The sequence below is a fragment of the Bombina bombina genome, chromosome 8, assembly GCF_027579735.1.
Source record: "Bombina bombina isolate aBomBom1 chromosome 8, aBomBom1.pri, whole genome shotgun sequence".
Classification (NCBI taxonomy): domain Eukaryota; kingdom Metazoa; phylum Chordata; class Amphibia; order Anura; family Bombinatoridae; genus Bombina; species Bombina bombina.
This window is the reverse complement of record NC_069506.1, coordinates 31,607,175-31,631,262: the sequence shown is the minus strand read 5'-3', so window position 1 is coordinate 31,631,262 and position 24,088 is coordinate 31,607,175. Positions and strand designations below refer to the sequence as shown.

General features: G+C 42.5%; 1 protein-coding gene across 1 annotated transcript in view; it reads right to left on the bottom strand.

The window, feature by feature from the left end:
• Positions 1-24,088, bottom strand: part of ARHGEF10L (Rho guanine nucleotide exchange factor 10 like) — a 278,910-nt gene that overhangs the window by 43,308 nt on the left and 211,514 nt on the right. Inside the window, 5 exon segments of the mRNA XM_053690269.1 lie at positions 1,496-1,664; positions 16,883-17,025; positions 17,814-17,974; positions 19,617-19,831; positions 20,374-20,460. Of these exon segments, the coding sequence (XP_053546244.1) occupies positions 1,496-1,664; positions 16,883-17,025; positions 17,814-17,974; positions 19,617-19,831; positions 20,374-20,460 (775 nt within the window).

Here is a 24,088-nt window from a genome sequence, read left to right as displayed (position 1 = left end):
AGAAGTTCCAGTAGCCTCAAAAGAACCGCCAAACATCAGCAGTATTAACACAGCAGTAGTCCGATGTGTTGGGCAGAGTCACGTGGCCATTGAGTGCTTTATTCCCTATCTTATCTTTTATTTACTACTGATTATTCACATCTTTCTACAGACTTTGAGACTAATGAGACCTTTCCGGAAGTAACCAATCCACCACTTAAAGGGACATAATACTCATATGCTAAATCACTTGAAACTGATGCAGTATAACTGTAAAAAGCTGACAGGAAAATATCACCTGAGCATCTCTATGTAAAAAAGGAAGATATTTTACCTCACAATCTCCTCAGCTCAGCAGAGTAAGTTCTGTGTAAAAAGTTATACTCAGCTGCTCCAGCTGCAGGTAAAAATAAAAATAAAATGAAGAAATGAACAGCAGCCAATCAGCATCAGCAGTGCTGAGGTCATGAACTCTTACTGTGATCTCATGAGATTTGACTTAACTCTCATGAGATTTCATAGTAAGCTTCCTTTACCTGATTGGTGAAATAATATGAGAGTTCATGAGGCTCATCCTTTCAGCTGTCCCAGGACAGACACACTAAAATGCTGCTTAGAAATCCTTTACAATGGGAGGTGGCTACTGAGGAACTTTTGAGGTAAAATATCTTTCTTTTTTACATAGAGATGTTCAGGAGATATTTTCTAGTCAGCTTTTTACAGCTATGCTGCATCACTTTCAAGTGTTTGAATATTTGGGTATTATGGCCCTTTAACCTTTCAATTATTGTTTAGGCAGCTCAGGGCACTTCTTTTCAGCCACTGCATGCTGTTATTATATAGTTAGCATCTTCCTTGACAAAAAGATAATCAGAACTCCATATTTTGTTTTATAAATCAAATTTTTTGACAAAACTGTAGTCTACCTCATTACTTGTCAGGTCAATGTAAACAAGTGCTAAGTGTCTGTGTAGGTGTCCAAGTGTTTCTTTGCGTGTCTGCTAGAGTGTCTACATGTGAATCCTTATGTGTGAGTGTGTGTTTCAGTGTATGAGTGTGGCTGTGTGTTTCTTTGTGTGTCTGCTAGAGTGTCTATATGTGAATCCTTATGTGTGAGTGTGTGTTTCAGTGTCTGAGTGTGTTTGTGCGTTTCTTTGTGCATCTGCTAGAGTGTCTATATGTGAATCCTTATGTGTGAGTTTCAGTGTATGAGTGTGGCTGTGTGTTTCTGTGTTTGTGTGTTACTACCTTTACAACATTTCCAAGTTTGATTACACTTAAGAATAAAGTGCATATACGTTTTAGTCACTTGGTCAAAAATTGCACATGTCAATGGGGGCCCTGATCAAGTAAGGGGCCCCAAAATTTCTAGTGGCGGCCCTGCCCGTTAGACAGAGGGTACTAGTACAGGGGTTACCCGCCAGACAGAGGGTACTAGTAAAGGGGATACCTGTCAGACATAGGGCATCAGTACAGGGGTTACCTATCAAACTGGCAGTGCTGGTACAGGGCTTACCTGGAAGAAGCTGGGATCGAGTTGCTATGTTGATATCCTGCAGAAGCTCCAGTGTCTCTGTGTGGAAAAGCCGGATGGAAGATCCCTCTGAGAAAGCCATCCATACCCCTCCGCCGGCTTGTACCATGTGGGTCACACTCACCCCCTCATCCTGCAGGGCTTCAAAGCTCTACCAAGGGAAACCAAATAAATCAGTGTCACACAGACAGCAATACAAGTAAACACACAAAGGTGATAATTACATAATGAGGGAGACGCAGGTGTTACTTGGAGAGAGGTAAAGAAACATGTAGTGAGAGTGCAATGTTTATATAATATTAAGGAACCTCATTCCAATCCATTAGACCTTGATATATGAAAATTTCGATTGCAGCTTCGGCGTTTTTGCTTCTTTTTTTATAGCATTACAATCCATCAAAAACATAGCCATATGACATGTTTAAAGTGAAATAATAAAGGTCCCATATAAATGCAATATTTGCCCCCTGAGAGCAGATGAATGGAGGTTTGTATATACATGGTAGACCAGTGAAGCATTCTCATGGACATCTCTCTGCTCCGCCTTCTGCTGCACATGCTCTCTTACAACTTCTTACTAACTTAGCAGCATTCGTACATTTCCCACAGACAACTGGAGAATCAAAGGACTACAGAGCACAGGACATGCAGAGAGAGGAGCACAGGACACACAGAGAGAGGAGCACAGGACACGCAGAGAGAGGAGCACAGGACACACAGAGAGAGGAGCACAGGACACACAGAGAGAGGAGCACAGGACACACAGAGAGAGGAGCACAGGACACGCAGAGAGAGGAGCACAGGACACGCAGAGAGAGGAGCACAGGACACACACAGAGAGGAGCACAGGACACACAGAGAGAGGAGCACAGGACACACAGAGAGAGGAGCACAGGACACACAGAGAGAGGAGCACAGGACACACAGAGAGAGGAGCACAGGACACACAGAGAGAGGAGCACAGGACACACAGAGAGAGGGGCACAGGACACACAGAGAGAGGGGCACAGGACACACAGAGAAGGGAGCACAGGACACACAGAGAAAGGAGCACAGGACACACAGAGAGAGGAGCACAGGACACACAGAGAGAGGAGCACAGGACACACAGAGAGAGGAGCACAGGACACACAGAGAGAGGGGCACAGGACACACAGAGAAGGGAGCACAGGACACACAGAGAAAGGAGCACAGGACACACATAGAGAGGAGCACAGGACACACAGAGAGAGGAGCACAGGACACACAGAGAGAGGAGCACAGGACACACAGAGAGAGGAGCACAGGACACACAGAGAGAGGAGCACAGGACACACAGAGAGAGGAGCACAGGACACACAGAGAGAGGAGCACAGGACACACAGAGAGAGGAGCACAGGACACACAGAGAAGGGAGCACAGGACACACAGAGAAGGGAGCACAGGACACACAGAGAGAGGAGCAGAGGACACACAGAGAGAGGAGCACAGGACACACAGAGAGAGGAGCACAGGACACACAGAGAGAGGAGCACAGGACACACAGAGAGAGGGAGCACAGGACACACAGAAGAGAGGAGCACAGGACACACAGAGAGAGGAGCACAGGAACACACAGAGAGGGAGCACAGGACACACAGAGAAGGAGCACAGGACACACAGAGAGAGGAGCAGAGGACACACAGAGAGAGGAGCACAGGACACACAGAGAGAGGAGCACAGGACACACAGAGAGAGGCGCACAGGACACACAGAGAGAGGAGCACAGGACACACAGAGAGAGGAGCACAGGACACACAGAGAGAGGAGCACAGGACACACAGAGAGAGGAGCACAGAAGACACACAGAGAGAGGAGAGGACACAGAGAGAGACGCACAGGACACACAGAGAGAGAGGAGCACATGAAACACAGAGAGAAGAGCACAGGACACACAGAGAGAGGAGCACAGGACACACAGAGAGAGGAGCACAGGACACACAGAGAGAGGAGCACAGGACACACAGAGAGAGGAGCACAGGACACACAGAGAGAGGAGCACAGGACACACAGAGAGAGGAGCACAGGACACACAGAGAGAGGAGCACAGGACACACAGAGAGAGGAGCACAGGGACACACAGAGAAGGGAGCACAGGACACACAGAGAAGGGAGGCACAGAGGGACACACAGACAGAGAGAGGAGCAGAGGACACACAGAGAGAGGAGCAGAGGACAAACAGAGAGAGGAGCACAGGAAACACAGAGAGAGGAGCACAGGACACAGAGAAAGGAGCAGAGGACACACAGAGAGAGGAGCACAGGACACACAGAGAGAGAGGAGCACAGGACACACAGAGAGAGAGGAGCACAGGACACACAGAGAGAGGAGCACAGGACACACAGAGAGAGGAGCACAGGACACACAGAGAGAGGAGCACAGGACACACAGAGAGAGGAGCACAGGACACACAGAGAGAGGAGCACAGGACACACAGAGAGAGGAGCACAGGACACACAGAGAGAGGAGCACAGGACACACAGAGAGAGGAGCACAGGACACACAGAGAGAGGAGCACAGGACACAACAGAGAGAGGAGCACAGGACACACAGAGAGAGGAGCACAGGACACACAGAGAAGGGAGCACAGGACACACAGAGAAGGGAGCACAGGACACACAGAGAGAGGAGCAGAGGACACACAGAGAGAGGAGCAGAGGACAAACAGAGAGAGGAGCACAGGAAACACAGAGAGAGGAGCACAGGACACAGAGAAAGGAGCACAGGACACACAGAGAGAGGAGCACAGGACACACAGAGAGAGGAGCACAGGACACACAGAGAGAGGAGCACAGGACACACAGAGAGAGGAGCACAGGACACACAGAGAGAGGAGCACAGGACACACAGAGAGAGGAGCACAGGACACACAGAGAGAGGAGCACAGGACACAGAGAAAGGAGCACAGGACACACAGAGAGAGGAGCAGAGGACACAGAGAGAGGAGCACAGGACACACAGAGAGAGGAGCACAGGACACACAGAGAGAGGAGCACAGGACACACAGAGAGAGGAGCACAGGACACACAGAGACAGGAGCACAGGACACACAGAGAGAGGAGCACAGGACACACAGAGAGAGGAGCAGAGGACACACAGAGAGAGGAGCACAGGACACACAGAGAGAGAGGAGCACAGGACACACAGAGAGAGAGGAGCACATGAAACACAGAGAGAGGAGCACAGGACACACAGAGAGAGGAGCACAGGACACACAGAGAGAGGAGCACAGGACACACAGAGAGAGAGGAGCACAGGACACACACAGAGAGAGGAGCACAGGACACACAGAGAGAGAGGAGCACAGGACACACAGAGAGAGAGGAGCACAGGACACACAGAGAGAGAGGAGCACAGGACACATAGAGAGGAGCACATGACACACACAGAGAGGAGCACATGACACACACAGAGAGGAGCACAGGACACACAGAGAGAGGAGCACAGGACACATAGAGAGGAGCACAGGACACACAGAGAGAGGAGCACATGACACACACAGAGAGGAGCACATGACACACACAGAGAGGAGCACAGGACACACAGAGAGAGGAGCACAGGACACACAGAGAGAGGAGCACAGGACACACAGAGAGAGGAGCACATGACACACACAGAGAGGAGCACATGACACACACAGAGAGGAGCACAGGACACACAGAGAGAGGAGCACAGGACACACAGAGAGAGGAGCACAGGACACACAGAGAGAGAGGAGCACAGGACACACAGAGAGAGGAGCACAGGACACACAGAGAGAGGAGCACAGGACACACAGAGAGAGGAGCACAGGACACACAGAGAGAGGAGCAGAGGACACAGAGAGAGGAGCACAGGAAACACAGAGAGAGAGGAGCACAGGAAACACAGAGAGAGGAGCACAGGACACACAGAGAGAGGAGCACAGGACACACAGAGAGAGGAGCACAGGACACAGAGAAAGGAGCACAGGACACACAGAGAGAGGAGCAGAGGACACAGAGAGAGGATCACAGGACACACAGAGAGAGGAGCACAGGACACACAGAGAGAGGAGCACAGGACACACAGAGAGAGGAGCACAGGACACATAGAGAGAGGAGCACAGGACACATAGAGAGAGGAGCACAGGACACATAGAGAGAGGAGCACAGGACACACATAGAGAGGAGCACAGGACACATAGAGAGAGGAGCACAGGACACATAGAGAGAGGAGCACAGGACACTCAGAGAGAGGAGCACAGGACACATAGAGAGAGGAGCACAGGGCACATAGAGAGAGGAGCACAGGACACATAGAGAGAGGAGCACAGGACACATAGAGAGAGGAGCACAGGACACACATAGAGAGGAGCACAGGACACATAGAGAGAGGAGCACAGGACACACAGAGAGAGGAGCACAGGACACATAGAGAGAGGAGCACAGGACACACAGAGAGAGGAGCACAATATGAACTGGGAGGAGAGTGCAGGACATAGCTAAAGGGGAGTACAGTTCACAACCCAATGGGAGCACTAGTTACAGAAACACGGGATGTACAGAAAGTGGAGCAGCATACACAGCTAGAGAAAGTGCAGGACACAGGGAGAGGAGCACAGGACACATAGAGAGAGGAGCACAGGCAGTGGCGTCACTAGGGGGGGGCGGGGGGGGCGGGCCGCACCCGGGTGACACCCACCAGGGGGTGACACCAAAAAAAAAAAAAAAAATTTTTTTTTTTTTTTTTTTTTTTTTAAATTTTATTGAAATTCAAAGAAATACAATGTTGAGATGAACAGATTTTTTTTTTTATTAGAGGGGCTGGCATTTATGAACATTGGTGGGACTGGGGAAGATGTAGACACACAATTTTTTTGCCCCTTGAGCCAGTGCTGCAATTTCAACAAATAGTTTTCCCGGCTGCTTTTGCTTGTTTGTACTTTGCTTCTCCCCTGCCCAATTTCGCTATGAATGTTGTGGGCATGCCGTGGGGCTTGCAAAGTTGCGCTGCTAGCCTAAACCTGCCTGCCTATCTGTGCTCACTGCTCAGTGACATGTGGAGCAGTGGAGTCACTCACTGCTGTGCTGTCTCTCTAAACGGGAACTGGCAAATCATGAGGAGATGCCTGGCACCTGACCGCATGACTGTTTGACACTGTCTTTAAGTGAAGGAGCCACGTATGATGCCCACCAGACCATTACGGTTACGGTACACTAAGTGCACACTGAACAGGTAGGAGGGTGGGCGGGGGTCTGGGGGTGGGCAGAGTGCAGAGGTGATTGGCCATAAGAAGCGGTAGGCACGCGGCCCGGGGCTGTGCACTGACAGACTTGGAACAGAGTCAGAGAGCAGAATTTTCATTGTTTGCACCTAAAACTTTTCTTTAGTGATTTATTTTAGAGTGCTCTGTTTATCTTTCATTTGATGCTCTGCTGAGCCAGGGAGCAGCTCTAGGCATGAGCTTTATAATTAATGCAGTGCAGTTTACATATTTTGTATGTGTGTGTCTGAGTTTTTGTGTGTGTATCTGAGTGTGTTTCCGAGTGTTTGTGTGTGCATCTGAGTATGTTTTAAGTATGTCTGAGTGTTTGTATGTGTGTTTGCCTGTGTTTTTGTGTGTGTCTGCTTTCTGGGGGGGGGGGGGTGACACCATAACTTACCGCACCGGGTGACACCAACCCTAGTGACGCCACTGAGCACAGGACACATAGAGAGAGGAGCACAGGACACATAGAGAGAGGAGCACAGGACACACAGAGAGAGGAGCACAGGACACATAGAGAGAGGAGCACAGGACACATAGAGAGAGGAGCACAGGACACATAGAGAGAGGAGCACAGGACACATAGAGAGAGGAGCACAGGACACACAGAGAGAGGAGCACAATATGAACTGGGAGGAGAGTGCAGGACATAGCTAAAGGGGAGTACAGTTCACAACCCAATGGGAGCACTAGTTACAGAAACACGGGATGTACAGAAAGTGGAGCAGCATACACAGCTAGAGAAAGTGCAGGACACAGGGAGAGGGGTGCACCAGGTACAGAATGAGTGGGGCACAGGTTCTTGATAAAAGCCAACTGCTTGCTGTATAAATACAGACATACACAGGGACCTATCACACATAATATTATACATACAACTGTCTCTGCAAGACTATTACTGACAAATAAAGTCCTATGGGGGGCAGTGCACTGTCAGGATTTAAGCTGTCAATAAGGAATTTATAGCCCACTATCCAATGTAACTTTATTTCCAGGCTCAGAAAGCTACACTCATTATGAATAAGATTAAGAGGTCGCTTTGCTGGTATTGCAAATGTTAAGAGTGATCAAACACTTGTCGTCCCATTTGTAAAGTATCCATTATTTTAAATAAAATGATGTGTTCTACTTGGATGGGTTTTTTAAATGTGTTAAATTATTTAAAGGGACATGAAACCCATTTTTTTTTTCTTTCATGATTTAGAAAGAGCATGTCAATTTAAACAACTTTCTAATTTACTTCTATTATCTAATTTGCTTCATTCTCTTGATATGACTTGCTGAAAAGCATATCTAGATATGCTCAGTAGCTGCTGATTGGTTGGTGCACATAGAGGCCTTGTGTGATTGGCTCACACATGTGCATTGCTATTTCTTCAACTAAGGATATCTAAAGAATTGAGAAAATTAGATAATAGAAGTAAATTGGAAAGTTGTTTAAAATTGTATGCCCTATCTGAATCATGAAAGTTTAATTTTTACTAGACTGTCCCTTTAAGGCACTTTACATCCAAAATCAAATACCCCAAACATGTTTAGTTTAGCACAGAAAAACAAATATGCAAATGCTTAGAAAATTACAGTTTAAATAACAGCAAAACATTTATTTTGTAGGCACATACTTTACAATGCAGTGCTTAGATGGTGATACACGATATACATAAAAAAAAATTGATATAAGGGTCCCTTTAAGAATACTGTTTTAACTAACAATGCTTCCTGTCTTTGGCACAACTAACATGGTACCGCACTTTTTCTATGTGATGCAAATGTTCTTCCCAAATTATTCACTACTGTGAACCACTGAAAGTCTCAGATGAGAAGATGTTGTGTCCTGGAAGATTTTCAACATTTTCCCAATGAAGACAGAAAGCAGCCACTCCAGGGGTGCAGAATAAAGGACAGAGGAGAAAAATCCAGAAAGGACTAATTAATTTACTCCATGGCTCCCCTCCTCAAACCCAATCAATACATATAATTAAATTCTGGTTAAAAGCGCTCCTGTAAATGTCTGAACCCATGTCATTAACAAGCAATGCAATGACCAAACTCAATGGTGCAGAATCCTATTTGTAGTTTGGGCTACTGAGCATGAAGTAACTGATAGAATAGACTCTCCGGGTGGGGAGCAGAAAGCGGGGGAAGGTCCCCAGTGTGTGCGTGGCAGGAATTGTTTATTGTGTTGTGTTGGCGAGAAACTGACATTTGTGCTGTTGCACCAGTAAACAATTTCCATAAGATAATAAAAAAAATGCATAGCTATCGCCAGGGGAATTTCTGTAACCTCCATTCTTTAAAGGGACACTTTTTTTATTATTTTGTTTTGCAAATATTGGAGAACATACTGTCTATATATGGATCACCAATTCTAAGTAGATAGTGAAAACTAAACTTTTAACCCTTCATGTGTACCTAATCAAATGCCATCAATGGAGACAACACCCATCCATCTGGGGCACGGATTCATCAGGGACTGCCAATCCCAGTATACAATGAGAGACAATGGAATCCAGCCTCTTATCAAAACTAATAAAACTTTATTGTTCCACATCATGGGAAAAAAAGACAACATTTCAAGCCCTATGTTTGGCCCTTAGTCATGTCTCTAAGAGCCCAACATAGGGCTTGAAATGTTGTCTTTTTAACCATGATGTGGAAGCAATAAAGAAGTTTTTTTGGGGTTTTTTTTGCATTGATTTAATGTGAGGTCATCAGATGCAAACAAGCAGATGCTACCCCCCCCCAACCCCATAAATGCAAAGGAGAATGCACACCCAAAGCTCTGGTTTGATGCCTACTAGAAGCCAATGATGGGTCATACAGTAACACAGCATAGGCACAACCTTTTACTGACCGCCCCCAGGGAGCAGACTAGAGCTTCAGGGTGTGCTCTCCCTTCATAGTATAGGGCGGGTAGTACAGCATCTGATTGGCTGAATTTTGTCCTTGCTGTAGTCCATTAAAATCAGTATTTAAGCTCAGGCTATTTTTCCCTTTTTACTTTGCAATATGCAGCCTGTATTACTATGAAGCCACCCACTTATAACCCTAAAAATGTTTTCTTTGGGTGAGATTTAAATAAGCCTATCCTTTCTCATTGGAGGTGTTATATGTAGCTTGCAGAGGCAACCAAAGGGTATAGGTGCACAGTATCTTAAAGGGACATGAAACCCAACATTTTACTTTTATGATTTATATAGATCATATACATTTCAACATCTTTCCAATTTACAATTTACAGGATATTGTACAAGTAACAGTCATCTACAGCATGACCCTCAATTGTCAGTCAGCAGTTCAAAAACATTCAGCTGCTGAATTATAACAGAACAGGTGCATTACCTACAAAGATCAGTGTTTAAAGGGAGACTAAGCATGCAATTTTAAGCAACTTTCTAATTTACTCCTATTATCATTTTTTCTTCGTTCTCTTGCTTTCTTTATTTGAAAAAGAAGGCATCTAAGCTAAGGAGCCAGCCAATTTTTGGTTTAGACCCTGGACAGCACAGGATGTGAACCATAAATGGGCCGGCTTCTAAACTCACATTCAGTAAACTGTCCCTTTATTAATGATAAAGTTGTAAAATGCAAACGATTATCACAGATTTTCAGAGGACTGAAGAAGTCCCTCAAAGATTTGTTTAGTTCACTTTGCTTTGGTTGACTGAACTCAAGATCAAATTTCAACAAATGAACTGAAGACGAGATGACCAGGAAAGGATTTTTTTAAAAAAAGGTCTAATCAATGCCTTGATGTAACTGGTTTCTCATATGCATTGTGCCACTAAAAGTTGATAGCATTAACTAATATTTACTATGAATATGAACAGTTCAACTACTTCAGAATTTGTATTGTTTAAAACAGTGTTTTTCAACCAGTGTGCCGTGGCACACTAGTGTGCCGTGAGAGATCCTCAGGTGTGCCACGGCAGACTGACAACAGTGTGACATATTTTTTAAACTTTGCTTGTTTTTTACTCCCAGTGCAGGGGTAGTTTGTAGGAGGCATGGCATAACAGCACAATACATACAGTATGTGTGTGTTTGTGTGTATGTGTATATATATATGCTGTATTAGGCTACAATGTGTGATTTTTTTTACATTTTGGGATGGTGGTGTGCCACAGGATTTTTTAATGTAAAAAAGTGTGCCACAGCAAAAAAAAGGTTACAAATCACTGGTTTAAAAGATAATCCCTTTATTGCTCGTTCCTCAGTTTTGCATAACCAACACTGTTATATTAATACACTTTGTACCTCTGATTACCTTGTTTCTAAGCCTCTGCAGACTGCCCTCTTATCTCAGTTCCTTTGACAGGCTTGCATTTTAGCCAATCAGTGCTGACTCTTAAATAACTCCACGGAGTGAGAACAATGTTATCTAATATGATCATACCAAGTGAAAGTTGATTAACGGATATAATATTAATATTATTAAGTTTACAAACTACAGCATTAGATGATGCATTAGCTGATTGGTCGGAAATTTGAGATAAGCAAATTCATTTTGGCTTTGTATGATAGCTTACTTTTTGGCATTATCTTTTATGAAATATATGTAACCATCTACCCTTTTGTATCACAATTACAGAGCGTTACAACTTGTCTAATAACCTGAAAGGAAGAAAAATATCACTCATTTTTTTATATTTCAGTTTTCTGCCATTACTAGCCTCTGTATGTTGTTGTGCGAGACTATTTATTAGAGATATTTAGCAGCTGTAGGCTGAGCTATGTACTGGCTTATAGCATGGTTACGTTCTGTTTAAGTTAGGAATATTATTCTGCTTTACATATCTTTTTACCCATCATGCAATGCTCTTGCAGGGCATTTTAAGAATGTCAGTCGGAACGCATGTCTTGTGCGCGATAACCCAGGGCTGGCAAATACATTATTCATTGGGAGATACGAGCTTCTGCTAGAGTTATGAGGTTTAATAAAAATGCAAACAAAGTTTGTGTGTTAAAACATGCGAGACAGAAAAGGAGTGAACACAAAATAAGAAAAAGAAAAGAGAGAAGAAAGAGAAATGAAGATGGGGAAAGATGGAGAATAATGGAACAGAAACTGAGAGTTACCGACTATCTCATATCGCTGTATGGAATATGAAAAACCTTACGGACACTCGCAATGAATACCCCCTGCAAATTCTATAACAAAAAGAGGGCCGTCCCTGCGAATTGCAAGCTGTCTCATAGAAAGCAACCTAATTCACTGGGAGAGCCAAGGTAACAGGGGCAGGGGGGCGTACTGTAAAAAATAAAATAGTGCAGTCATTATAAACCGGATGACCCTGTTTTCAGAATATATTATCTTTTTTTCATATGCATATGTTTTTTTTCATTAGGATAATAAGGCCTAGATTTAGAGTTCTGCGGTAGCCGTCAAAACCAGCGTTAGAGGCTCCTAACGCTGGTTTTGGCCGCCCGCTGGTATTTGGAGTCAGTGATTAAAGGGTCTAACGCTCACTTTGCAGCCGCGACTTTTCCATACCGCAGATCCCCCTACGCCATTTGCGTAGCCTATCTTTTCAATGGGATCTTCCTAACGCCGGTATTTAGAGTCGTTTCTGCAGTGAGCGTTAGAGCTCTAACGACAAGATTCCAGCCGCCTGAAAATAGCAGGAGTTAAGAGCTTTCTGGCCAACGCCGGTTTATAAAGCTCTTAACTACTGTACCCTAAAGTACACTAACACCCATAAACTACCTATGTACCCCTAAACCGAGGTCCCCCCACATCGCCGCCACTCGATTAAAATTTTTAACCCCTAATCTGCCGACCGCCACCTACGTTATACTTATGTACCCCTAATCTGCTGCCCCTAACCCCGCCGACCCCTATATTATATTTATTAACCCCTAACTTGCCCCCCCACAACGTCGCCGCAAGCTACCTTAAAATTAATTAAACCCCTAATCTTCCGACCGCAAATCCGCCGCCACCTACGTTATCCCTATGTACCCCTAATCTGCTGCCCCTAACATCGCCGACCCCTATGTTATATTTATTAACCCCTAATCTGCCCCCCCACAACGTCGCCGACACCTGCCTACACTTATTAACCCCTAATCTGCCGAGCGGACCTGAGCGCTACTATAATAAATGTATTAACCCCTAATCGCCCTCACTAACCCTATAATAAATAGTATTAACCCCTAATCTGCCCTCCCTAACATCGCCGACACCTACCTTCAATTATTAACCCCTAATCTGCCGACCGGAGCTCACCGCTATTCTAATAAATGTATTAACCCCTAAAGCTAAGTCTAACCCTAACACTAACACCCCCCTAACTTAAATATAATTTACATCTAACGAAATAAATTAACTCTTATTAAATAACTTATTCCTATTTAAAGCTAAATACTTACCTGTAAAATAAATCATAATATAGCTACAATATAAATTATAATTATATTATAGCTATTTTAGGATTAATATTTATTTTACAGGCAACTTTGTAATTATTTTAACCAGGTACAATAGCTATTAAATAGTTAAGAACTATTTAATAGTTACCTAGTTAAAATAATTACAAAATTACCTGTAAAATAAATCCTAACCTAAGTTATAATTAAACCTAACACTACCCTATCAATAAAATAATTAAATAAACTACCTACAATTACCTACAATTAACCTAACACTACACTATCAATAAATTAATTAAACACAATTGCTACAAATAAATACAATTAAATAAACTATCTAAAGTACAAAAAATAAAAAAGAACTAAGTTACAGAAAATAAAAAAATATTTACAAACATAAGAAAAATATTACAACAATTTTAAACTAATTACACCTACTCTAAGCCCCCTAATAAAATAACAAAGACCCCCAAAATAAAAAATTCCCTACCCTATTCTAAAATACAAAAATTACAAGCTCTTTTACCTTACCAGCCCTGAACAGGGCCCTTTGCGGGGCATGCCCCAAGAAGTTCAGCTCTTTTGCCTGTAAAAGAAAACATACAATACCCCCCCCCCCAACATTACAACCCACCACCCACATACCCCTAATCTAACCCAAACCCCCCTTAAATAAACCTAACACTAATCCCCTGAAGATCTTCCTACCTTGTCTTCACCATACCAGGTTCACCGATCCGTCCTGGCTCCAAGATCTTCATCCAACCCAAGCGGGGGTTGGCGATCCATAATCCGGTGCTGAAGAGGTCCAGAAGAGGCTCCAAAGTCTTCATCCTATCCGGCAAGAAGAGGACATCCGGACCGGCAAACATCTTCTCCAAGCCGCATCTTCTATCTTCTTCCATCCGGTGCGGAGCGGGTCCATCTTGAAGCAGGCGACGCGGATCCATCCTCTTCTTCCGATGTCTCCCGACGAATGACGGTTCCTTTAAGGGACGTCATCCAAGATGGCGTCCCTCGAATTCCGATTGGCTGATAGGATTCTATCAGCCAATCGGAATTAAGGTAGGAATTTTCTGATTGGCTGATGGAATCAGCCAATCAGAATCAAGTTCAATCCGATTGGCTGATCCAATCAGCCAATCAGATTGAGCTCGCATTCTATTGGCTGTTCCGATCAGCCAATAGAATGCGAGCTCAATCTGATTGGCTGATTGGATCGGCCAATCGGATTGAACTAGATTCTGATTGGCTGATTCCATCAGCCAATCAGAAAATTCCTACCTTAATTCCGATTGGCTGATAGAATCCTATCAGCCAATCGGAATTCGAGGGACGCCATCTTGGATGACGTCCCTTAAAGGAACCGTCATTCGTCGGGAGACATCGGAAGAAGAGGATGGATCCGCGTCTCCTGCTTCAAGATGGACCCGCTCCGCACCGGATGGAAGAAGATAGAAGATGCGGCTTGGAGAAGATGTTTGCCGGTCCGGATGTCCTCTTCTTGCGGATAGGATGAAGACTTTGGAGGCCTCTTCTGGACCTCTTCAGCACCGGATTATGGATCGCCCAACCCCCGCTTGGGGTTGGATGAAGATCTTGGAGCCAGGACGGATCGGTGAACCTGGTATGGTGAAGACAAGGTAGGAAGATCTTCAGGGGATTAGTGTTAGGTTTATTTAAGGGGGGTTTGGGTTAGATTAGGGGTATGTGGGGTGGTGGGTTGTAATGTTGGGGGGGGGGTATTGTATGTTTTCTTTTACAGGCAAAAGAGCTGAACTTCTTGGGGCATGCCCCGCAAAGGGCCCTGTTCAGGGCTGGTAAGGTAAAAGAGCTTGTAATTTTTGTATTTTAGAATAGGGTAGGGAATTTTTTTATTTTGGGGGTCTTTGTTATTTTATTAGGGGGCTTAGAGTAGGTGTAATTAGTTTAAAATTGTTGTAATATTTTTCTTATGTTTGTAAATATTTTTTTATTTTCTGTAACTTAGTTCTTTTTTATTTTTTGTACTTTAGATAGTTTATTTAATTGTATTTATTTGTAGCAATTGTGTTTAATTAATTTATTGATAGTGTAGTGTTAGGTTAATTGTAGGTAATTGTAGGTAGTTTATTTAATTATTTTATTGATAGGGTAGTGTTAGGTTTAATTATAACTTAGGTTAGGATTTATTTTACAGGTAATTTTGTAATTATTTTAACTAGGTAACTATTAAATAGTTCTTAACTATTTAATAGCTATTGTACCTGGTTAAAATAATTACAAAGTTGCCTGTAAAATAAATATTAATCCTAAAATAGCTATAATATAATTATAATTTATATTGTAGCTATATTATGATTTATTTTACAGGTAAGTATTTAGCTTTAAATAGGAATAAGTTATTTAATAAGAGTTAATTTATTTCGTTAGATGTAAATTATATTTAAGTTAGGGGGGTGTTAGTGTTAGGGTTAGACTTAGCTTTAGGGGTTAATACATTTATTAGAATAGCGGTGAGCTCCGGTCGGCAGATTAGGGGTTAATAATTGAAGTTAGGTGTCGGCGATGTTAGGGAGGGCAGATTAGGGGTTAATACTATTTATGATAGGGTTAGTGAGGCGGATTAGGGGTTAATAACTTTATTATAGTAGCGCTCAGGTCCGCTCGGCAGATTAGGGGTTAATAAGTGTAGGTAGGTGTCGGCGACGTTGTGGGGGGCAGATTAGGGGTTAATAAATATAACATAGGGGTCGGCGATGTTAGGGCAGCAGATTAGGGGTACATAGGGATAACGTAGGTGGCGGCGGTTTTACGGAGCGGCAGATTAGGGGTTAAAAGTGTAATGCAGGGGTCAGCGATAGCGGGGGGCGGCAGATTAGGAGTTAATAAGTGTAAGGTTAGGGGTGTTTAGGACTCGGGGTACATGTTAGGGTGTTAGGTGCAGACGTAGGAAGTGTTTCCCCATAGGAAACAATGGGGCTGCGTTAGGAGCTGAACGCTGCTTTTTTGCAGGTGTTAGGTTTTTTTTCAGCTCAAACAGCCCCATTGTTTCCTATGGGAGAATCGTGCACGAGCACGTTTTTGATGCCGGCCGCGTCCGTAAGCAACTCTGGTATCGAGAGTTGCATTTGCGGTAAAAATGCCCTACGCTCCTTTTTTGGAGCCTAACGCAGCATTTGTTTTAACTCTCGATACCAGAGTTAAATTTATGGTGCGGCCAGAAAAAAACCCGCGGAGCGTTAACAGCCCTTTTACCGCCGAACTCTAAATCTAGGCCTAAGTGTTTTGCTTTTTTTGACACAATATTGCCACCTTTCAGTTTACAAGATAAAACAGGGAGATCTGCAAGGGAAAATGTCTCTTTTTGCTGAAGTTGCAATCCCTACTCGTTGGCACAGAGAGGGTTAGCCCTCCTTTTTGCAATATACCGCAAGACCCACGGATTGCGAGACTGGCGAGGCCAAAAAAGCAATTTCTAGTGAATATCAGGGCCAGAGAGAGAGAGAGAGAGAGCGAGAGTGTAAGAGAAAGTGAGTGAGAAGGAGAGAGAGAACACCTAAGGTCAAATAAGCATGGCGAGGAAATCAGTCCAGAATGCAAGACCCACCTATTCCTTGCCTGTACATCTCACGCACATCACAACAATAACTCTATTGCCTTATATTCTCTGAATTGAACAACATTTTAAGTTGGCAGGTTGACAAACACCAGGTTGAACCAGGTGACACCATTAATGTCTCAAACCATTTATATAGGTGGAGTTCCTTACCTGGGTTTTTAGAGTCACTGGTTCCAGCACGGTCACAGTATTCTGGCAGCTTGCCCATATACAGCCATCAAGTACTATCAATGATCGTACTGGGCTGGAGCCCACCTGTACTGCAGATTGGTTCCCTGGATCCCAAAGTCCTCCTAGAAGAAGAACAGACTCATAAAGAAGTGATCATTACTGTGCAACCGTCTCTCTTCACTTCTCAGTCTAGCAAGCTAATGCTAATTACAACCATAACTCTGGCATAGGTGGTTTCAGAAATCAACCAGACCTTAAAAGGACATGGTTCAGGCAGATCATGCAATTTTAAGAGACCTTTCAGTTTGTCTGTGTTCTCTTGTTATACGCTACTAAAAAGCATACCTAGGTAGACTTAGGAGTCACAATGAACTATTGGAAGCTAACTGGTGAATGGTGGCTGTGCATATATGCCTCTTGTCATTGGCTCATCATATGCATCCAGCGCACAGCAGGGCTTGACAAATTCCATGAGCCCATGACCTTCAACAAATAGAACTTTACTTTTGTCTTGTTACTTTTTTGACTACCCTTCATATAACTATATAGATACACCCTTCAGTCACTTCTAATAAGTAAGTTCCTGACTCTTCAAGATTTTTGTTGACTCTAAAATCTGAATTAAGTTTATCAACTCCTGAACAACAGAATTACATTTATCTAGTGTTGTCACCAAACTTTCCCAGACCTGCCAAAGAGCATTAAAATACTATACCCATCAAACACATCAATTCAGCGGTATCAAAGGTCTGGCACGCCTGCTACACTTCATGAATCATACCTGCTCCTACCTAGAATTTCTTAATTCACACACCATCCCATTGATAGTTTTATAAATTGTCCTCTTCCTAGGGACACTCCCCAAATAAAGCATTTTTAATTCCTAGAACAATAGTTTTCTGCATCAGACCTTACCTTGTTTTTTTGGGGTACAGTAACACAGTGCCATCTTGTAGTCCTGCGCACAAGAAGTTGGCACTGTGCCGGAGGCAAAGGACAGGCTGTAAACCAGGACTCTGCAGGGCCATTAGGCAAGGGGTCCCTGTATCCACACTGCCATACACCATAATACTGCCAGAAAGAACAAGAAATGTCATAATCACTATAAAAACCCATCACTTACACAGCTATTTACTTCTTGAATTAAGCTGCAAGTTAAATATCAAACACATGGATTTGCTGGATTTCTTGGCTTGGTTAAACCTTCTTCATCTGTCATTTGGCCCTACTGAAAGCTTCATTCATATATAATTCATAGCAAAGCTTTAGATACACGTTGGAACAAGCATGTTTACTTCATCTCAAAGAAAAGCAAACAAGGAATTCATTCAGTGATAAAGATGTCTGCCTCTGGTATAACGTTATACTTCCTTAACGAAAAAACAACTGAAAAGCAACTCTCTTGTGCACCATGACATCTATATCCATCTATCATTCAATCCAGTGCATAGCTATATATCTATCACATATCTTCAGTTTGTCTTTCTAATAACTCTTCTGTTTTTAACCCCTTTTGTTATTAAAATCTATTAACCCCTTTTGTCCTAAGAGCAGTAACTAATCCCTTGTTATTTACAAATAGTATGTATTTCATTAAAGTCTTATGCTTAACCCTTTCTTTGAGCCATTTATAGATGAAACCCTCTTGTAACTATACATAGTATGTCTGTCTATCTATCTATCTATCTATCCATCCATTCATCTATCTCTATATCTCTATATCTCTATATCTCTATATCTATATATCCATCCACCTATCGATCCACCAATCTATCCACCCACCTATCTATCCACCCACCTATCTATCCACCCACCTATCTATCCACCCACCTATCTATCCACCCACCTATCCACCCACCTATCTATCCACCCACCTATCTATCCACCCACCTATCTATCCACCCACCTATCTATCCACCCACCTATCTATCCACCCACCTATCTATCCATCCATCTATCCATCCATCTATCCATCCATCTATCCATCCATCTATCCATCCATCCATCCATCTATCCATTTATCCATCCATCTATCCATCCATCCATCTATCCATCCACCTATCTATCCATCCACCTATCTATCCATCCACCTATCTATCCATCCACCTATCTATCCATCCACCTATCTATCCATCCACCTATCTATCCATCCACCTATCCATCCATCTATCCATCCATCTATCCATCCATATATCCATCCATCCATCCATCTATCCATCTATCCATCTATCCATCCATCCATTCATATATCCATCCATCCATCTATCCATGTATCCATCCATCTATCCATCCATCTATCTATCTATCCATTTATCCATCTATCCATCCATCCATCCATCATATGCACGTATTATTTACTTACTTTTATACCAGCTTTTTGTAAGAGAATGTTTTCAATGCATGGCACTGTTATAAAATTGCCAATTTCCCACCTGAATCACAGTCACCCCTTTTGTATGTTAAACAAAGAATGTTCTATTATGTAAAGATGTGTTGTTTTTTATCCTGAAAATCCATAAACATTAAAATCTGTTAACTCTCCTGGCATTAACGGGAAGTTTCAGAACATTAGGTGGATCAGAGCTGATCTAATATAGATCATTTCTGGATTCCTGTGTTTCACGCAGAGGGACTTCACGCTAATGAAATAAAAGCTACTTGACTCTAGGGGTATCTGTTGTTGCCCCTTCCTAATATTTAGTTGTGCTCTCACCTCCCATCCTGCAGACCGACACAAGCAGAGGGACGCACAGAAGCAGATGTACACGCCTCTTCGCTCTCACCGCCTTCCATGGCAGATCTATCCATTACATTCTCCACACACAACACGCGGGAAGGCAGAGGAAACGCTTTCATCATTCGTGGAGATGTGTGGTTCATTGAGAAGATCTGTATGTAGCCTGCACCATCTTCTTGCCCCCCTCCCACCTGTGCAGAAAGAAAGTGGCAAAAAGTAGAAATTATCACCAAAATATAAGCTATTTCCCTGGGTAATACTTACCAGTGAGAATACCTCTCCCAAAGGGTGTGGACAGAAATGCCTACTCCCCTAGTTACCGCCCCCCTTCCTCTTAGTGATGTCCAGCCAAGATAGGTGGACCAAGCAGATGGGAGGGAGCTTGGTAAGTATTACCAATGGATGTGGGCCAAAATATAGAAATAGGTTATAGAAAATATAGATATAGGTTCTGGAGCACGTAGAGGGACCCCTAGTCCTGTTCAACTCCCGGATGGATATAACATGGAGCAGGAGGGGGTGGTGCTTCAGAGTTACCTTTATACAGGTAACTAGGGGAGTGGGCAGTTCTGTCCATGCCCCTTGGAAGAGGGGTTCTCACTGGTAAGTATTACCAGAGAGGGCCAAGATATAAATATTGCTCAGAAGACATTGATGAGGTACTCATTTAATGGTTAGTTAATACTGGCTATGGTTTCCACAGCAAGTTATTGAACAGAGGAAGTAAACTTACCCATAAATACCCCGGAGGTAATGAAGTGCTGACATTTGAGAAGCCTAGGAGTGAGCTCTGTACGGGTGTGTGCACTGCACCGCCCAGCTGAGAAAAGACAAGAAAGTAAAAAATAAAAGTTGAGAAAATAAAGAGGAACACATTTAAAATAAGAGATTCTATATCGGGTGTTTTTTAATCTTTGTATAGATTTTTATGCATTTAAAACATGTAAAGATTGACCTATTATTCTTTTGTCTATTTATAAATCATAACAGGATAAGGTGTATCAGACGCACGTGACATGCTGCCATCTGCAAGAACAATGAAGAATTCTAAATAAATTGTTGGCTTTATTGTGGCCAAACTACACTTACTTTACCTTCATTTGATTGAGGACCCTGCTCATACACTTTTAAAGAGAGATAGTGGAATACAGCAAAGAATTTTGGGTAATTATATTAAATAAGAAAAGCAAAGAATCATGGGATGGTGTGTATAGAAAGTGCTGATTTAGCTTTTTTTAAAGGGACACTAAAGTCAAAATTAAACGTTCACAATTCATATAGAGCATGCAGGTTAAAAAAAGAATCCCATTCACTTCCAATATAAAAATGTGCACAAACCTTGCATACACACACTTTCTGAAGCACCAGCTCCTACTGAGCTCACAGTGCATCCATATATGAATTTTGTAATTGGCTAATAGCTGTCACATGACACAGGGGGAAAGAAAATTGTAGTAAAATCAGCTCCTCATTTGAAATTCAGAATGTGCAGTTGCATTGTCTTTTTATTGTGCATTTGTTGGTTGTGCAAATATACTGTATTTAATGGTCCTTTAGACCCTGGTTTCTCAACAGCCGGGCCGTGGCCCAGTACCGGGCCATGATAACCCTGCTGGTGGGCCCTGACCTGTCATGCCCCCACTGCACACAAGGGGCAGACTCAGACCAATCAAGGCCCCAGGAAAACTGTCTCACACTGACCCAAATGTATTTAAATTTATGCAAATTAACATGGTAGCCTCCCTGCCCTAACCCCAACAGGCCCATTAACCTCCAGAGCCAGGACCCCCAACATTAAGGGCCAAAGAAAGGGCCCCCAACCTCCAGGGCCAGACCTCACACTCCATGGCCCTCACAGCGACAGACCCTCGGCAGGACCCCCACACTCCAGGGCCCCCACTAAACCCACACTGAACTGCTTAGTTACTGATAGGTCAAATCCCTGTATATATATATATATATATATATATATATATATATATATATATATATATATATATATATATATATATAAAATAAAACTACCGGGCCCTGGACATGGCCAGCTAAAATTTACCGGGCCTTGAGGTCACTTTGGTTGAGAACCACTGCTTTAGACATTTTAGGGCCAAATTTGTGTGCTTCGGGTTCTGCTCATATTCCAAGTTGAAAGTAAAAAGTAACTGCTCGTGCGCTAACCGGCAAATTTACAATATCTTGCACGCGATAACCTATTCCCCCAAAGAACTCAAAAGAGCAAAAAAAAAAAAAACCTAACCGCCATACTCACGCGCAAACCCGATTGTTTATTCTCAAGCTCGCTAACCTGACATGAAAATGTGAATATTTCACATTCCAATGTTCTTCACATAGCAGAATATGTTATGTTTATTCATAAATACATTTTCTACATATATGATGGTATTTTGATACTATATATATATATATATATATATATATATATATATATATATATATATATATATATATATATATATATATATATATAGGAATATTTATTTAGAAATACTTAGAACATATTCTGCTATGTGCAGAACATTGGAATGTGAAATATTTACAGTACATACACAGTATAACAATATGTCTGTAACTACATATATACACATATATATGTACACACACATAAACATCTTTAGACATGACTTTTTTTTCTTAACACCTGAGACCTCATATCTGAATCCTTATAACTTTTTTGTGCAATATTTGTTTTGAATACTTTTTAATAGATGGCATTATTATGAGTGTAACTGTATTTAGTAATACCACCATCATATATAAAAGGCCAATAAACCTTAAACATTTCATGAATATCAAAACAGCACTATCTGCTTTAGAAAGTGATTGCAGCGATTAGGACACAGGTTCATTTAAATTTGTCCCTAATTATGCATAGACCAGGGCATGAATTCCGCAAGGTTTTTAAGAGTGTACTCCTGAACTGCTCTAGATTAACACAACTTTTAAATTGCGTCAACAAAATGACAATGTTAAATGATGTTTAAACATTTCTTTTTTATGCATATTTTACTGCGTAATACGTTAAATGCGCAATGCACGTATATAAAAAACACTTTTATATTCATTTAAAAGAATAGTCTAGTCAAAATAAAACTTTCCCGATTATCAATTTTTCTTCGTTCTCTTGGTATCTTTATTTGAATGTAAGCTTAGGAGCCGGGCCCGTTTTAGTTCAGCACCTGAGTAGCTACATTTAGACACCAATCAGAAAGTGCTACCCAGGTGCTGAACCAAAAATGGGCCGGCCCCTATGCTTATATTCTTGCTTTTTCAAATAAAGATACCAAGAGAACAAAGACAAATTGATAATAGGAGTAAATTAGAAAGTTGCTTAAAATTGCATGCTCTGTCTGAATTATGAAAGTTTACATTTTGACTAGACTATTCCTTTAAAGCCTATAGATATGCTCACGGATAAATCCTGTAACAGTTTATTTAACTGAAATAGAAGCTACCCTACAGTCTGTAAAACAAAATGAATCATACGACCATTATCAACAGACTCAGGCAGGGTAAATGCATTCGGCTGACAACAGAAAGCTCAGAAAGTATTTTAATACCAATTTCACTGACAAACACAGATCATCATGTGAAGCATTTGAAGATAACTTTGTTAATTTCCAGGGCTTTACAATAACCCAATGAGCAAGAACTAGGATTCTCAGATTATATTCAGGGATCGTCCAGTTCATGTGATGTGTATTAACACCATGGTTAATGTAATAGCAAGGTGTGCAGATCCATCAGCAGTTGTGATTTGTAACCAGGAGTGTAGGGATGTCACAGCCAGGAGGGGGACATTGTGCAGAACAGGGGATGAGAAATCATGATTTGTTCTAATTAGTGCAAACAACAGAGTGTGATGCTTAGGCAGACGCAGCAATGCTGAGGGTCCCTCAGGTGCTGTATGGCACTGCCTGGGTAGGGCAATATGCCAGCTGACCGGTCACACACCATCTGTTACCAGCCACAGTGCTGGAGGTTACAAAAGCACAAAGAAGGATGGAGAGGCCGACAGGGAACTGACTAGGAAGTGCGACTGAGGTGGAGAAGGCTTCTAGTGTTACTAGGGGGGGGTAAGGGAAGGCAGTTTTGAGGAGAATGTGAAGGGGTGCGAGAGAGAGTAAATAGGTTAAAAAAAAAAAAAGAGAGCCAATGAGGAAACCAAATAGAAAAGGGTGATATTGAGGAACTCATAGCAATGGGGAATAAGCAGTGGACAAAAAGTTGGTGAGAGCATTAAAAAGAGACAGTATACACTAATTTTCATTTAACTGCATGTAATAGACACTACTATAAAGAACAATATGCACAGATACTGATATAAAAATGCAGTATAAAACTTTTTAAAAACTTACTTAGAAGCAGCCAATTTAGCACTGTGTTGGTTTGGGACACCCACTGAAAGGGGCTGAGAGCAGGCCCTCCTC